The sequence below is a fragment of the Lampris incognitus genome, chromosome 18 (genome assembly GCF_029633865.1).
Source record: "Lampris incognitus isolate fLamInc1 chromosome 18, fLamInc1.hap2, whole genome shotgun sequence".
In the NCBI taxonomy this organism is placed as follows: domain Eukaryota; kingdom Metazoa; phylum Chordata; class Actinopteri; order Lampriformes; family Lampridae; genus Lampris; species Lampris incognitus.
Window position 1 is genome coordinate 8,422,097 of NC_079228.1, and position 18,018 is coordinate 8,440,114.

Below are 18,018 nucleotides of genomic sequence, written 5' to 3' on the forward strand. Positions count from 1 at the left end.
TAAGTCAGCGATGACTCTTAAGTCCTTTAATTTATGCTAAAAAGGACCATGAAGGCTTGTTCCCTGTTTCCCAGGGGTCGCCCCAGGGGATTTGCTAGACCAACCAGATTACCACCAGATTACTCTATCAGCTGCTTTGTAGAAAAACGCCGAGCTCTTTCAACACAATTGAGTTACAGTCTTGATTTGGTGAAACAGTTCAGTAGTGTAAATCTCGGCTCTGTACGCCTTGTTTGAGAAGGCCTCCATGTTTCAGACCGGAGGAAGAAATTCCTCCCACTCTTAACACATAAGTGAACCAACCTCATCTGGACCGAATCCTCTTGCTCAGAGAATATACATAAATCTCCCTCTCACCCCTGTTCAGGTGGTGTGTGTGTCTTCCTCAGGCTCGGGACCTCTGCCAGAGGCCTGGGGGGTTTGAGAGTCCTGCAGAGTATCTTAGGTGCTCCTAGAGCCGCACCCTTCTGGACAGAGACCTCAAGATGTTGTTCCTGGATTCTGCTGGAGCCTCTCTCCCAGTTGGGGGGTCACAGCCCCTGGTGCTCCTATTACCACTGGGACTAATGTGGATTTCACCTTCCACATCCGATCTAGTTCCCCCCTCAGCCCTTGGTATTTCTCCAGCTTCTCGTGCTCTTTCTTCCAGGTGTTGCCGTCACTCGGGATGCTACATCGATCACTACTGCTGTCTTCTCTTCCTTGTCGATCACCACGACGTCTGGTTGGGTAGCCAGCACCTGTTTGGCCGTCTGGAAGTTGAAGTCCCACAGGATCTCAGCTTATCCCCCACTGATCAAGAGAAAAGCATGTATAAAGTACCAGAACAGCCTGTCCATAGCTAGCAGAAAACACATAGGAGTAGAATTTGAGTCTGGAAGATATTAATGTGTTTATAACTCCGTCCGCGGTGGAACGGCTCCTTGGACTAGATACGAGTTTCATCTCGTTGTCATCCCAGCTGGATTTCTCCTCTCCGCCTCTCTCCAGCTCCTCCGCAAAGAACAGTGTAATGCAATCTGCGGTGTCCTGCTGTGTGTCTGAGTGACTGCTCCAGATGCAAACTATCCAGACAAGTCGTCCGTCTGAGCGAGGCTTTGACGGCACATCAGCGGGAGTCCCGATGTCACGTGTGATCGGACTACCACGCGGTAATCACGTGTCTCTTCGGAGTTTGGTCGGATTCCAAAAAATAACTCTCGTCAACCTGACGGAGAACGAAAGACTGTGCTGCGCTTCAGGCAGCTCAGACTATCCCGCACATAGGGCCCCACAGGGGATCCCAGCCTTGCCCAAAGGCTGGGCCCTTGAAAACAGAATCGATCTAACAAACGTGTTCCTTCGCGCCATCCTTTCCAACTCCACGTCCAAGCCTTCTTAACAGGGTTGCAGATGGGAGCAGGACAGGAGCCCCGACTAGATACGAACAACACAGAAACGAGCGCACTGCCAACGCGAGGTCTTGTTTTTTTTAGCGTGGATTTCTGCAGCATTTCTCCTTCCCAGTACTTTCTGTTCGTGTGCTCTACCACGTTATTATGAGTTGAACAAGACAGGGTGAAAACGAAGGTCGTGCATTAGCTGGAATCAAGAGCGAGGCACATCATTACGAGCGGCTGCCAGGGCCTCTGGGCCAAACAGGAAACCTACAACTAGAATCAAAAAGCATGTGAAGGTCAGTCGACAGTCGTACTGGACACTATTGAGCTGCCAGATGATGAGATCCACATAGCGGAATTGCTGGGTCCCGGACCCGTCCCACACTGACACTTTCATCTGGCCCACACACTGCATGGAATGGTGGCACTTGGGCGGTCCGCTCCTGTTTGCCAGATCTGGGCCAGAACCAAGCCATAGCAATGCCGCATGTGCCACATGTTTGCCAGAGGTGGCCATATTTGTGTTGTAATATTTGGGCCATATTCACCATTTACCACACGGGCCACTTCAGGGTCACATCCAGATCACATGTTGCCCAGAGCAACGCATCTTTGCCAAAAAAGGCCCACATGTGATTGGGCACATTTGGGCCATATTTGCTGTTATACATGTGGACCACTTCAGGCTCACATCCAGTTTGTCAGGGCCAGAAGGAGGCCACCAGTGCCGCATCGCTGCCTGAAGTGGCCCACATCCGGGGGCTGTCTGGGGAGGGCTTTCATCGTTCTCCAGTCTCTTATGATACCCTCACAACACAACTTAAGGAAGTATTTGCAGACACTGGAGATACTATATCTATCTATTCACATATAAATATGATACATTTCAGCACCAATCATTAACACAGCATTCTGCAGTCATAATGTCTCAGTTTCACTGTGAAGGTCGTGTGCAGACGTAGTGACATCTCATCATCTATATCAGCTTTCCCCCAAGCTGGCTAGGCCCGGCATGGCGGAGGTATTGGCATGTATGTTTTGCTGCAGGTAAGAAAAACACACTGACTTGTGCCGTTGGTGACTATCGCACACACCATCTGCATAGGTTGATATGTGTGCGCCACATGAGTTTTGCTGATTTATGAGACTGGAGAGATAGTAATTTGACAGCGGGGCCATTACACCCCATTAAAATAGGACGTCTGCAGGTTATTGATTTCACACCACCCCCGGCGAAGAGGTGGGAATTACTGTGATTCACTTCTTGTTTTGTATCATGGTAATATGCCGTATTTTTATCGATCATATTGTGGCAGACGGTTTAATACGGGCTTGCCTGGGGGGGGGGGGTCCCGGGCTCAACACGATTGTACCTTGATTTGCCAACATCCTTTTATGGTATGTGATGCTGCGTATTACAATCGCTTCTGTTTTTACTTTCTATTTTCCCCCCCTTTGCTCCTCAATTGTACTCGGCCAATTACCCCACTCTTCTGAGCCCTCCCGGTCGCTGCCCCACCCCCTCTGCCGATCCGGGGAGGGCTGCAGACTACCCCCAGAGAGCATCCGGATGTGGGCCACTTCAGGCAATGATGCGGCACTGCTGGCCTTCTTCTGGCCCTGACAAACTGGATGTGAGCCTGAATTGGCCCACATGTATAACAGCAAATATGGCCCAAATGTGCCGAATCACATGTGGGCCTTATTTGGCAAAGATGCGTTGCTCTGGGCAACATGTGATCCGGATGTGACCCTGAAGTGGCCCGTGTGGTAAATGGTGAATATGGCCCAAATATCCCAAAACAAATATGGCCACCTTTGGCAAATATGTGGCACATGCGGCATTGCTGTGGCTTGGTTCTGGCCCAGATCTGGCAAACAGGAGCGGACCGCCCAAGTGCCACCATTCCACGTGGTATGTGGACCGGATGAAGTGTCACTGTGGGACGGGTCCGGGCCACAGCAATTTTGCTATGTGGGCCACATGCCTCCTGCGATACATGTGGAGCCGCCAGCCGCTTCTTTTCACCCGACAGCGAGGAGTTTCACCAGGGGGACGTAGCGCGTGGGAGGATCACGTTATCCCCCCCGAACAGGTGCCCCAACTGACCAGATGAGGCGCTAGTGCAGCGACCAAGCCGGCGGCAACACGGGGATTTGAACGGGCGGTCCCCGTGTTGGTGGGCGATGGAATAGACCGCTACGCCACCCGGACGCCTCACTGGGAACATATCCTGACTGGGCACCAGTTCCTTACAGCATTCTGTTTCTTTTTAAAAAACAATATTTGTTTTCATTATTTTATTAATTCAAATGATTTCTAAACAGTTATAAAATCACTAAATTGACAGGTATTCGTATAACAGACGTAGAATAACGGGATCATAATGTAAGACTCCATCCATAGAAGGATCCTTTTTCATGGAGGGAGTGCTGACACAGCGACACTGCACATTGGTCCCATAAACAATACGATGCGGGGACGAACTAAGCCCTAAAAAAAAGACGGATGAGGACGCGTGCAGAATCATCGCTGGCGCGATGTGCTACGTTAGCATCACATTTGACCTACGGTATTCTGACATCAGTTCAGCGTCGTAAGTCTGCGAGTTAAAACGTGAAACCCGGTGCGGCCTACTTCCTGCAGCAGCAGCAGCCTCCTCTGTCACCCCAACACACTCCTTTTGCTCCCCGCTGGCTCATCCATTCATCACCTTCCAGTAAACTACCGCCCTTCGGCCGCCTGACATCATGACACAAGGCCTGCGTCTTGTCACCTGAAACTGGGGATCACACAGGTGCTGCGGCTCCGGCAGAACGCTCTCGTTTCCCCGGACAGAGCCTCTGTGGGGGCCCCCCAAGTCCTTACGGCCTGGCATTAGACGCGTCCTCCGGGATCAGCTCTGCCCCAGTGGTTTCTAATTAAGCCGAGGGCCGAAAGCCGGTGTGGACGGACAGCGAGCAACAGCCTCGGGTGGGTTCGCCGCCGCTCAAGTGCTCAATTTCCCACCGGCTGGCACGGGGGCATTTATGTCATGCACGATCTGCAGCTCTGGGTGAGGGTACGCTTCTTCTCATCTGCACATTTCCTAATTCTCAGTACCGCTGCGCTGAAGCATCACCAGCAAGAGAAATGAAGAATTTCAAGTCAGATCCGTGTAAAAGACGGTGTGAAGTATCAGGACTTGTGTTAAAACCGGAGACACATGTGTACTGACCTTCGCTGTTTTGTCCATCAATCATCCAAACCGCTTATCCTGCTCTCAGGGTCGTGGGGATGCTGGAGCCTATCCCAGCAGTCATTGGGCGGCAGGTGGGGAGACACCCTGGACAGGCCACCGGGCCATCACACGGGGACGACACACACACCTAGGGACAACTTAGTATGGCCGAGTCACCTGACCTACACGTCTTTGGACTGTGGGAGGAAACCCAAGCAGGCACGGGGGGAACATGCAAACTCCACACAGAGGACGACCCGGGACGACCCCCAAGGTTGGACTGACCCGGGGCTCGAACCCAGGACCTTCCTGCCGTGAGGCAACCGCGCTGACCACTGCGCCACCGTGCCGCCCTTACGCAAAAGTTTTTTGTGTGTAATTTTTTTTTAGCTTATTTTGTCCTTACACAAAGTCTAAAACCTCCTCTTATTTTAGTCTGCTAACTAGAGGGCTGAGGGGTGTTTACCTGACGACAAAACAAAACACCTGTCTCGTTTCTTAATGTAGCCCACCGATTCTTCAACTTACAGTTTTCTTTTTTTACATTTTCAAAGAAATACAGGGAAAAACAACCTGTTAGCATGTGAAAAGACGCCTGTGCTCGGGCTCCGCAGAACACGGCTTTGTTACTCTGATCTCAAAAGCATTCAGCACACTGACCAGGGCTGCAACCAGACAACAACACACTGAACAGGGCTGCGACCAGACAACAACACACTGAACAGGGCTGCGACCAGACAACAACACACTGAACAGGGCTGCAACCAGACAACAACACACTGAATAGGGCTGCGACCAGACAACAACACTTTCTGTCCATCATGTCCATCATGGAGACCCTGTAGCGTCAATCGTCCAGCGCCATCAATCCTGCACAAAACTGCTAGGTATGAAAAACAGTAGGGGTGTAAGAGCCTTTGGGGATGACTTGGTGGTGTACTACGAGAGCAACAGAGGGGTGGAGGACCACAGAGAGGGGAGGTAATACGAGTGTTCAATGGGGCCAGTCTCAACACTGATGCTCCTGGTTGAGTTCGGGGTTTTTACATCAGCCACTTGTCCTTTTCCTTGTTGAAGTGCTCAGCCCACCTGCGTGTGAGCTCCAGATAGAGGTCTGGCAGACTGGGCTGGTAGTCCAGATACAGGCGAGTGAGGGTCTTCTTGGGCACGGCCCTCTCTACCTGCGTGCCCTCGTGCCACTGGTTGAAGGACGTGATGGTGACGATTTCCGGCCTGACCGACAGGGCCGCTTGCAGGGACGTCTCGTAGTAGCGGCCGTTCACGCGGTTCCGGGTGTTGTGATTGTTCCACGGCCGCACCGCGGTGTCCACGTAGCCCGGGCCAACGCTGGGGATGAACAGGAGGTTGTTCCCATCACAGAAGTCCTTGATGGACTTCCAGTTCTGGTGGGACGAGCCGAAGGAGAAGCCGTTGGAGGCGAAGTAGGTGTACATACCGTCGAAGCCGCTGGTGAGGATGTCGTGTTTGTGGCGCTCCTCAACGATGAGGGCGACGAAAAGGCCGTCGTAAGGCGTGCCTCTGATGCTGTGGGAGCCCTTGGCGGTGAGCATCTCCGCCCAGGACTCCGGCGGGGTCAGGTAAGAGTCATAGACGTAAAACAGAGGCAGAACCCGCCCAGTGGTGGACCTAAACCTGTAGAAGGCACCGTGATGTCCATACCTGAGAAAAGAGAAGGGAGGCCTTCTAAGTTGAGGATTTGAGGTCATCAGCAAACATTTAAGAGTGATATTTTTTTGCAAACCCGTGGGTTTACAAATAACCTGAATAACAATTACATCACAGGATTTTACAAGCTGAGGTTCACCCAAACAAATTATAAGATCCAGTCCAGTGATTTTAATGTCAGTCAGACAAGTTTTATTGTGGAATATTACTGCCAGGAGTGCAGTTTTGTTGACGTCAGAAGTGTAATTTGATTTGTTACAACAAGAATGCATCACTAGATCAACCTCTCTTGCACTTATTACAAGCTTACAAAAACAACTATGGTCAGAGATGTCTTGATGCATGCCCAAGAATCCATGTACCACTGCACCATAGAGAGCATCCTGACCATCTTCTACCACAGCACCACAGAGAACATCCTGACCAACTTCTACCACTGCACCATAGAGAGCATCCTGACCATCTTCTACCACAGCACCATAGAGAGCATCCTGACCAACTTCTACCACTGCACCACAGAGAGCATCCTGACCAATTTCTACCACTGCACCACAGAGAGCATCCTGACCAACTTCTACCACTGCACCACAGAGAGCATCCTGACCAACTTCTACCACTGCACCATAGAGAGCATCCTGACCAGCTTCTACCACTGCACCATAGAGAGCATCCTGACCAACTTCTACCACTGCACCATAGAGAGCATCCTGACCAATTTCTACCACTGCACCATAGAGACCATCCTGACCAATTTCTACCACTGCACCATAGAGACCATCCTGACCAATTTCTACCATTGCACCACAGAGAGCATCCTGACCAACTTCTACCACTGCACCACAGAGAGCATCCTGACCAACTTCTACCACTGCACCACAGAGAGCATCCTGACCAACTTCTACCACAGCACCACAGAGAGCATCCTGACCAACTTCTACCACTGCACCACAGAGAGCATCCTGACCAACTTCTACCACTGCACCATAGAGAGCATCCTGACCAGCTGCATCTCAGTGTGGCACGGTAACTGCGCATCAGTAGACCGGAAAGCTCTGCAGCGGGTCGTCATGGCGGTCCAGCATATCACCGGTACCCAGCTCCCAGCCATGAAAGACATTTATCACTAACCCTGCCTTCGAAGGGGTCTGAGCATCAGCAGAGATCCAACCCACCCCAGCCATGGACTGTTCTCCCCCCTGCGCTCTGGGAGGCGCTACAGGAGCCTCAGAGCCCGCACCACCAGGCTCAAAAACAGCTTCTTTCCCCCAAGCTGTTGCCCACCTGAACCTGGCTACCCACTGAATGAATGTCTGTGGATATTTTTAAATATTTTTGTGCTCGTGCTCTTTTTTAAGTTATGTTTATCTTTTGGACTTCATGTGTGTATATCTTATACTGTGCTTGCTGTGTTTGTGTGTGTCTGTCTTGCACTGTTTGGCGAAGCTGCAACCCTTATTTCATTTTTAGCATGTGCCTGCACATTGTTTTTGATGAAAATAGATTGAATTGAATTTTTTGCAGCGCCACACCTGGCTTCAGTCTCCGAGCTGTCGTTTACAATTTGGTTTTATCGACAATTTTAATCTGTGCTGGGAGCTCTTCTATTTTTAAACCTGATGGACTCCATCCAAATCGAGCAGGCTCACGGATGCTGGGCTGCAAACGTGTTTTATTCCATTGTCTCCAGCTCTCGTGTCCGTGCTATGGACAACAACATCTGGTACCCGCACACAGGTGTGGACGTCCGTCACTAATGACGGACGTCCACAGGGTCAGATTGCTTTCGATTTTGGTAAACCAGCCACATTCAAGTCCTTTGGTGAATCTGTCACTCTGCCATCCCAAATAGCAAAGTTGCTGTGGCCCGGACCCGTCCCACATCCAACACGTCATCCGGCCCATAACCCACGTGGAATGATGGCACTTGAGCGGGCCGCTCCTGTTTGCCAGATCTGGGCCAGAACCAAGCCATAGCAATGCCCCATGTGCCACATATTTGCCGAAGGTGGCCCACATTTGTTTTGTGATATTTGGGCCATATTCACCATTTACCACACGGGCCACTTCAGGGTCACATCCGGATCACATGTTGCCCAGAGCACCGCATCTTTGCCAAAAAAGGCCCACATCTGATTTGGCATATTTGGGCCATATTTGCTGTTATACATGCGGGCCACTTCAGGCTCACATCCATTTTGTCACAGCCAGAAGAAGGCCACCAGTGCCTGAAGTGGGCCACATGTGGATGCTATCTGGGTATGGACAACAACATTTGGTACCTGCACACAGGTGCGGACAGTTCCGTCAGTAATTGGCGTCCACAGGGGCAGAGTGCTTTCAATTTTGGTTCGGCAGTAAACTACACTGATTCAGGTCCTTTGGTGAGTCTGATCCATCATACTAGTGACTGTCACTCTGCCATACTAATTCCTGTCATAATAAACCATAGACACAGACCCCGTAATCTCCACGTAACATACAGGGAGCTCAACAATTTATTACCAGTTCGGACTTCAATTATCAGTCCCCCACAAAGCCGTGCACCTCAGACAATAAAAATGCTTTATGAAACGTCAGGTTGCTAATTAATAAGTCATTATTAGCTAATGATGTTATAAGTACCCATAACCTGGACTGCACCTACTGACCGAGACCTGGCTGGATAGGACTGGCGCAGGTGCGCTCATTGAGACTGCACCTCCTGGCTTCAAATTCATCCATGCCACCAGATCTGATAAGAGAGGCGGTGGAATAGCTGCTGTCTTCTCTGATTCCTACAGCTGCAAGCAAATCCCCCTCGGGGAACTCACGTCAAGTCTGGCTTGACTCGACTTTTATGTGCTGCAGAACAGGAACCTAGTGTAACTGAACCTACAAGTCCTCCAACCCATACGACCACATGGGTCGTATACTCTCTAATACAGTGTTTCTCATCCCAGTCCTCAAGGAAACCCCTATCCTGCAGATTTTCTTTGCAACCCTGAATAGGTACCTGTTTGTAGTAATTCAGCAGTGAATGTCAGAGTTTGCACACCTTGCATAATTAAGTGCTGTGTGATGATTGGTTGAGTAAGTACAAGCAGAGCTACCTATGCAGGGTTACAATGAAAATCTGCAGGATAGGGGTTCCTTGAGGACTGGGTTGAGAAACACTGCTCTAATACGACCCACAGGAGCGTTTCCTAAATTAGCGCCCCCACCGGCGGCAGGAGATATGCCACAGATATTTTTCGCCTCTGTGCATTGTGGGTCTTTATCTACTTGTTGACATCCCTTTTACAACGCCTCATAGACAGGCTAATAAACGTAAGTCGTCAGTAAATAGAGATAAAAAAACAATTTGAGAACAACAGAATGTGTAGTCCGTGCGTTTCTGTGTTGTTTGGCCGTCTAGTATAGTAACTAAGGTTGCTATTGGCAGCACGACCGCTAGAGGGCGGTTAACTTTACAACGTAACTCTAGGTCGTACTAAGCTGCTTGTACAAAGCTAGTTGACCTATGGGGTGGTTTCTTGGTGGAGGACAGTCTCAGTTGAACCTATTTTATCTGAGCCAGGCCTGTTTAAATATAACGCATTTTAGTATCTGTAATGTTACTTTTAATCGTTCCCTGTATAATAAGAAAGTAAACAAGTAAGTAGCTGTTTTAGTGCGCTATCTATGAACACTATCTATGAGTCAATACTCAGGAGGCTGACGGGGCGGGGCCCTGAGTTGACAAGATTCTTTTTTGATAGCTAGCTAGCTTGATAACACGTACAATGTTGCTAGTCAAGTATTCAAAAACAGCCCAGATGACACCGATTACAACACTTAATTGATTGTTCAATCAAGTCAGAGTATCAGATGACGAAACGTGTTATCACAGGCAGATTGGTTTTCTGAAACTGTTAATTTTGTTGACAACCAGGAGGAGAATACTGTAACGTGCATGGATAAGTGGACACGCTGGCCGCTGACTGGCGGGTCTGACCCTTTAGTCGAACGGTTAGCGATGTCTCCTGCGGTGCGGGCGATACGGGTTCGCTTCCCGGCCGCGGCACTTCCTGTGGTTGCCTCCCGAATTCGCTAATACATTGAGATTAGAAAACATGATCTTCACTGGACTGGATCTTTAACATATGAATTACTACACGCGTCTTTCTCCCTGTCCCCTTTTATAGTCAGCCCTCTCAGTTTCTGTGAATATTTAGTTACAGACGGCACAGAAAATACACTCAGCGCGTTTACACGCACAGTGAAGTGGAGCTACGGTTACAGCTCGAGTAGGCCATGTAATTGGACTACTGTCGTTGTCCCAGTTTACAAGAAGGGGAGAATCGATTTATTGACGGAAGTATGTCCGACCCCGGTACGGTAGGCGGCGATATGCTGGTTGCAACTGGATGAAAGACCGCGGCGGGAACTACGGCGCATGCGCAGAACGCCTAGGCCAGTTCCGGCCGATTGAAGCGTGTACATGCCAGAGTAAATCCATCCCCAACCGCATCATCTAGGCCAGAGCCCTAGAAAGAGAGAGTTGCGTCAACTCCGTAGACGTCAATGGGCCACTTATTTAACAGCAATGGCGGATCATGGGAGCCCCGGATAGTTCCGAACAGTGCGCATAGAATATGTGCCACGTTGGAATGTATCCATATCTATATATAAATGTGACAATCTGAAAATATTGGTTAGTAGTGTAAACTACTAATAAGACACGTTAGCCCCTAGCTAACGGGTCTGACCCTTTAGCCGAGCGGTTAGTGATGTCGCCTTGTGGTGCAGTACACCCCGTATCGAATCCCGCACCGGGCAAGAAAATAACCGGTTACAGTAGTTACCGGAAATCGCGGCTAAGCAGTTCATTTAAATGCCCCGCCAAGCTTCGTTTGGAACTATTCGGCGGCTACGTGAACCACGTGACCCTCCCGCGTTCTGACCCCTCGTTGGCGCAACTCTCTCTTTCTAGGCCTCTGATCTAGGTGCGTTAGTCCGACTAAGAGAAATTCGATTTAATACGGTTTCAGTCGGACTAACACGTCTACATGTATTTCAAAAGTCCAGCTTTAACACAATAAATCTACTTTTTCTAACTTAATGTAAAGGTAGTGACTGATAACTTTCCCATACTTTCCCATTTCATCCTTACTCTGAGACAAATGAAAGGGGGGCTTCATCGCTTGAACAGGTTAAAAGGCAATACTTTATTAGGTGGAACATAAACCTATTCGTCTCACATTGATTTCCCTGGGTCTTGTTTCAAGGCCAGCATGTTCTTTGCTGGTCGAGTTGCGGGAAAAAACGTGCTTCAACCTATCGATCCACTCTCGCCACACAGGCGGGCTGGTGGGCTCGGAGCACGGGGGTACCCGTCGATACCGTGAGATCACAAGGAAGACATCTATATTTAACTGTCTGCGGCTCGTTTTGCCTCTCAGTAGCTCGGGTTTCACTGCGCCTTGTTAACACGGACGGACAACAGCGTGTAGAGACAAGCTTGGCCTCTCCCATGAGTCACGGGCCTTATTTGTTTCAGAGCAGGAATCTGACAGAGTGAGACTTTCACTGATCCCCGTAGGGAAATTCCTCTCCGCGTGTAACCCGTCCTACCTGCATAGCTAGGAGCAGTGGGCAGCCGCCGTGCAGCACCCGGGGGAGGGGGGGGGCGACTCCAGTTCGTCTTGTCATGCCTCAGCCAGGGGCACAGACAGGCGTATCAACCCTAACATCGTATTAACCCTAATCTTCGTGATGGTGGGGGAAACCGGAGCACCCGGAGAAAACCCACCACAGACACAGGGAGGACCTGCAAACTCCACACAGAGGACGACCTGGGATGACCCACAAGGGTGGACAACCCCGCCCCGATAACGGACACATTTGGACCTAATCTGGGGCACTTTTGGTACTCACGGCTCAGTTACGGCCCCTCGCCAGACGTGGCCCAAATGTAATGAACCAGGCTTGACTTGCGTTACAGCACATATTATGTGGGCCAGATGTGGGCCATATAAAGTGGACCTGTGGCTGAGTTGAGGCAGCCACACTCACCCTGAGTCAGCGCCGTCATTCAAGGCCAAATGTGGGTCATAAGACAACCGCAGATGTGGGCCATATTTTGGCCAAAGATTCTTTGCTATCTGGGTAGGGTTCGAACCCAGGACCTTCTTGCTGCGAGGCGTGGTGGCGCAAAAAAACCAGACGGCAAACGAGACTCAGGCAAAGGCAGAATAAGGAGATGTGATGGTGACATTTGATGCTGAGGTACACAGGGAACAACCTACTTGTCGATGATGTACTTGATGTTGTCATGCATGCTCTGGTCCGTCCGTCCTTTGTATGGCTGTATGTGAAACGCCACCTACATACAGAAACACAGTTGAGACAGCGGTTACAGGAGGAGCGTGTGCGAGGCCGGAGAGGTCATTCAATTTGCAGAGCATAAATTAATACACATAACCCCTGGAAAAGAAAGGATTATGCCATGAATTACAAATCCGTTTTTCCTCCCCAGTTGTACCCGGCCTATTACCCCACTCTTCCGAGCCGTTCCAGTCGCTGCTCCGCCCCCTCTGCTGGTCCGGGGAGGGCTGCAGACTACCACATGCCTCCTCCCATGCACGTGGAGTCACCAGCCGCTTCTTTTCACCTGACAGTGAGGAGTTTCACCAGGGGGACGTAGCACGTGGGAGGATCACGCTGTTCCCCCCCTGAACAGGCGCCTCGAGCGACCAGAGGAGGCGCTAGTGCAGCGACCAGGACACATACCCACATCCAACCCATTGTGTCTGTAGGGACGCCCGACCAAGCCGGAGGTAACACGGGGATTCGAACCAGCGATCTCCATGTTGGCAGGCAACGAAATAGACCGCCACGCCACCCGGACGCCCGAAGTATAAATCCACCAGTAGATTTGCTTGTAACGACTTCATTATTTCAACCCACCGCTGTTTATTTCATCGACAGGCAGTCTGAAGCAGCCGGCGTGTTATTAGCAGCCTGTGCACCATCTGTGACTCACACTGAAGCGTCACCCCAGTGTCGTAGGGAGGCAACCGTCCACGGAAATTGGAAATTGTGTATTTGTACCAAGATCTCAAAGTCATCAACATCCTCGCAGAACAACATTCATCTTCTGCACCCACGAAGGAACAAAAGAAGCCTACTGATCTTGCCCGACGGGTGAACGAGAAACTGAAAAGAGTCTGTCTGGTGAATAAACTGCAGAAATAAACTCGGAGTGGGAGGGAGCCCTGGTCCAAGAGCTGAGAGTCACCCAACAGAACACGGGCAGCATTTGATCCTGTAAAGGCAGGACAATGAAAAGCAGAAGCGTGGAAAATGGAGCAGATTGCTCGCGCTGCCACAGGATGCACGGGAGGGAGGGAGGGAGGGAGGGAGGAAGAAACAAGGCCTCAGCAACATTTACTTGTCACTTCATTTCATGCACTTGTGTACATGAAATGAAATAAAATATCGTTTCCCCGGCCCACAGCAGTGCAACACGAAGACAAAAACACGTATCCAAACTACAACACATATATCCAAACTACAACACATATAATAGCGAGTTTTGGGGGGGGGGCAGCCCGGCCGGACCGTCACAGCCGGGACGCGAACTCGTGTATTCCGCACCGCGGGAGACATCGCTGACCACTCGACTAACGGGTCGGACCCTTTAGTCGACTGGTTAACGTTGTGGCCACCGGTGCGGGAGATACGGGTTCGCGTACCGGCTGTGGTTGTTCCTGGGCTGCCCTCCTCATTTGCTACTATATATATATATATATATATATATATATATATATATATATATATATATATATATATAGTAGCCTGTCCCGCTTCCACGTCCTGTCAGACCACCCTCGGTGTTTCCTCTTCAGGCGCAGGGCCGTGGTCTCTGGGCCGAAAGGATGCAGCAGACCAAGCTCTCCCAGCCGATCAAGCGCCAGCTCTCCCAGCCGATCCAGCCCCAGCTCTCCCAGCCGATCCAGCCCCAGCTCTCCCAGCCGATCCAGCGCCAGCTCTCCCAGCCGATCCAGCACCAGCTCTCCCAGCCGATCCAGCGCCAGCTCTCCCAGACACAAACTTGGATGCAGATGTGGACAAAGACACTGCATGGACGGTACTGGGTGAGGCCGCCGCAAACGTGAGTTCACGCCGGCATCTTCCCACACCGGAAGCGGAAACGAGATGCTCATCGATGCTTGGCCTTGCAATATCCTCAAGTTCAGCACTATTCCGTGCACCCCGTTCCTCACAGAGATCATTTTAGCGGCTGCTCAATATGAGTATGAATACAAGCCTTAAAGACCACCCGCAGGTGGGTTATCAGAAATGAGGATTTAGGATCCGGTCTCTCTTTCCCTGTTGAAGGTGACACACGGACATTACTGTGCCGGGGACTGACAGTTTGAGCGAGGGATGAATGCTTTGGTGTGTTGCTTCAGTCACCGAGGGAGGCAAGAAAATCCCCGCTGCAGCCCAGCGACGAAAGAGAGAGAGACGCCGACACAACTGTCAGAGCAGAAGCACAGGAGAGACGCGGCGGGCGGAACGCCCACCGCGTCTCTCAAAAGAGGCTCCATAAACCGTTTCCATGGCAACACGGCAGCGTTCGGCTCGGGGCTTTCAGCTCTGTCGACTAGTTGGAGGCCACGAGAGGCCGGCGAGGTAAGATGCTGTTCAGTCTGCCGCTCTTTGGCTAAACGGAGCGCACAAGGGGGCAGACGGTGTTGTGCCGGACCACGTCCCCCAGTCTGGCATGCTGACGGATTTTCGTGACTCCGTTTCGCACCTTTAGGTGTGCAATGGCTGCAGCTGGAAGACAGGTGCTTTTGGTCACACCGTCTGAAAACGACAGTTAACCAAGCAACTGTTGAAGCTGCTATGATGAAGTGAAGGCTGGAAATGTGAGCTGGTACTTGAAGCATGGCGACACGCCTTCTCGGTGATTAGCTCGGTATTGTTCTGCAGGCAGGTTGTCCTCGCATGGTCGTTATTTGCACTATTCTAGTGGGGTGGAGAGGATGCGTGGCTATAAAGTCAAGGCTACTGACTGAAAGGTCTGACAAATGCTGAGGACTCTACGTACACTTCAAATGTCAAAGAGGGCTTCCTGCCACTAGCTAATGAAATGGGACATCGAGACATAGGCAGACATTTCCTGGGGTAAACACGTGCGCGCGCACAAGCGCGCACATACACAGAGACTCGCTAGCCCTTGGCTAACGGGTCGGACCCTTTAGTGGACTGGTTAGCGACGTCTCCCGCGGGCGACCCGGCTTCGCTTCCCCGGCTGCCCCCTGAATTCGCTATACATTGGTGTCAGATGGTGAGACCGGGAGGCCATCGGAAGCGCGTGCGCCCAGAGGCGCGAGGGAGCTGGTATGCTGAAGCGCGGGGACGCGTCTCCCGAAGGAGGAGGATGTAGTGTAACGACCACGGATGACTAGACTCGATAGCCCGTTGGCTAACGGGACCCTTTAGTCGACAGGTTAACGTAGTCGCCCGTGGTGCGGGAGACCCGGGTTCGCGTCCCCCGGCTGCGGCGGTTCCCGGCTGCCCCCCGAATTCGCTACATTCGCTACACACTACGGCAGCTGTGGTGCACTCTGGAGCGTTAGGCCGCAGGTCAGGCATGAAATACAGACCGCTGTACGAGTCCCACGGAGAGGAGACCCGCGCAGCGTGTGTTGCCGTCTCCTCTCTGAGCCCCAAGTCTGACATACTATGAGAGTCGACTGAGAGAAAGATGGGTTTGGTTTCTATTATGAGGATTCTGCTGTCTGAGCCCAGCTCGCTTTACAACTGTTGTCTCAAGTGTCGTCACCCCTTCATGGGAGCAGGGCATCCGAATCAGATGCAAATTAGCTGAGATATGGCTTTGTTGGGTTGACCCATGCATTTCACAGATTTTTTTTGGACCTATATTAGACAGTGACAGTGGAGACAGGAAATGGGGGAGGGAGAGAGAGATGGGCGTATGACATGCAACAAAGGTCGCCGGCTGGAATCGACTCTGTGCATACTGACTTCCGGTTTCTACTGCAGCGGTCATACCAGTTTCCTGTTTGTTGGCGCGCGCTATTGACAATGGCATATTCTTCGCGATGTTTCCTCATCCTCATAATTGATATGTTCAACTTGAAACTGTTCACCCGTTTGCTGGTAGGTGCAGGTGAGAGTTTGTGGACAGTTGTGTGCATGTGGTTGACATTTATCCATGGTAAATCTTGCAGGCATCGCCAAAAATATGCCATTGCCAATAGTACGCGTCAGCAAACAGGAAACTGGTATGACCGCTGCAGCAGAAACCGGAAGTCAGTGGACTACAGTTATGCACAGAGCCGAACCGGCGACGGTTGTACCATGTGCGCATGTGGCATCATGCACTATAACCATTCAGCTGTGGACACGCCCCCTGACTCGTGCATTTTGATGCGACGTAAGTCCAGCCGTGCTCGAGCTCAGAGAACAAAACGGGTGTCTCGAGTAAAAGATCCTAGACTGCAGACAGGTCTTTGTGTCCATTATCAATACACAAAGCAGACGGAAGAAATGGACTGAAGCTCGCAGTAGCTACATTTTAGAGACGCGTTACTGTACAGTCAGTTTCTGAAAACCCCATTCAGGACAGGGCCCTTCTCAGTTTTGGGCCGCCACACAAATCAACGGTCAACAACAGCCATTCAAAACACCAGAAAGGAAAAACATACCGGTTGTCTCACCAGTTACCTTGATGCTGTGCCTGTGGGCAGCGTCCATCACAGCGGGTACCAGGTCCTCGGTGGGCTCCCCGTGGTCGTCTGCCACCCCGGGAGGGTACCAGGACAGCACCAGCACCCCTGCAACACCACAGCAGGAGGTAAGTCTGCCACCAGCGGAGCCAGGTATTGAGTCTGACGGCCTGTGCGTAGTGGTGCTGCGGCATGAATCAAGAAACAGTGGGTGTTGGTGCTGGTGTTGGTGGAGAACTTACCTGCTGCAGCCGCCTCAACCTGGGCCATGTGGGCTTCTAACACGTCTGGGTCTCTGGAGCTGTACGGTCCTAACTCTGGGTAAAAACTGGAGGCGATGTCCTCAGGAGGGGTGTGTCTCCCTTGAGCGTGGCTGGCAGCGATCTTGGGGTCCCAGTGAGGCACGAACACGTGGTCCCAGTGGATGTACTTGTTGTCCATCCTCGGAGAACCGTACCACAGGTAATAGAATATGTGCACGTCGTAGAAGATGCTGTAGTCGCGGTCAGATTTGGAGAAAACCACCTTGGTGTCACTGGCTACGTGGCCCTGGATCGGGGACACCACCACGTCTTTGACGTCCGGCCGCCGCCGCTCGGACCTCTCTCCAGCGAACTCCATGCCGGGAGCCAGGTCCGAGAAGCCATCGCTAGGCTTGAGCGTCCTCAGGCCCATCATCGTCCCAAATATGAACAGAGTAAATAAGAAAAGTGCAATGAAGGCTTTCCTGCGCAGGCGTGTCATCGTCGCGCTCTCCGGTGCTGATGTGGAGCCCCGGCTCACACCTCACCCACGCAACCTCACCCCTGCTCTCGCGTTTCTTTTCTTTTGTTTTAAGCTAATCTCTTGTGCACGGACGCAGCCTCGTCTTTTAGCACAAACGGGCGTCGAGCCGGTGCCACAGGTAACACAGACCACCGCTGGGGGGAAAGCATCCGATCGCTGCTGCGCAATCTCCCAGCTACTTCAGACCACCTCCAGCCTCCATCACCAGTTCCAACGTGTCCG

General features: G+C 51.4%; 1 protein-coding gene across 1 annotated transcript; it reads right to left on the bottom strand.

Annotated features, from left to right (window-relative positions):
- Positions 1-5,643: 5,643 nt before the first annotated feature.
- On the bottom strand, positions 5,644-17,754 carry maneal (mannosidase endo-alpha like). The gene is made up of 4 exons (XM_056298847.1): positions 17,253-17,754; positions 17,009-17,118; positions 12,553-12,629; positions 5,644-6,280 (listed from the first exon to the last, which is right to left on the bottom strand). Exons 1-4 carry the CDS (start codon positions 17,752-17,754, stop codon positions 5,644-5,646), a joined length of 1,326 nt encoding a protein of 441 aa, XP_056154822.1.
- Between the last annotated feature and the right edge of the window lie 264 nt (positions 17,755-18,018).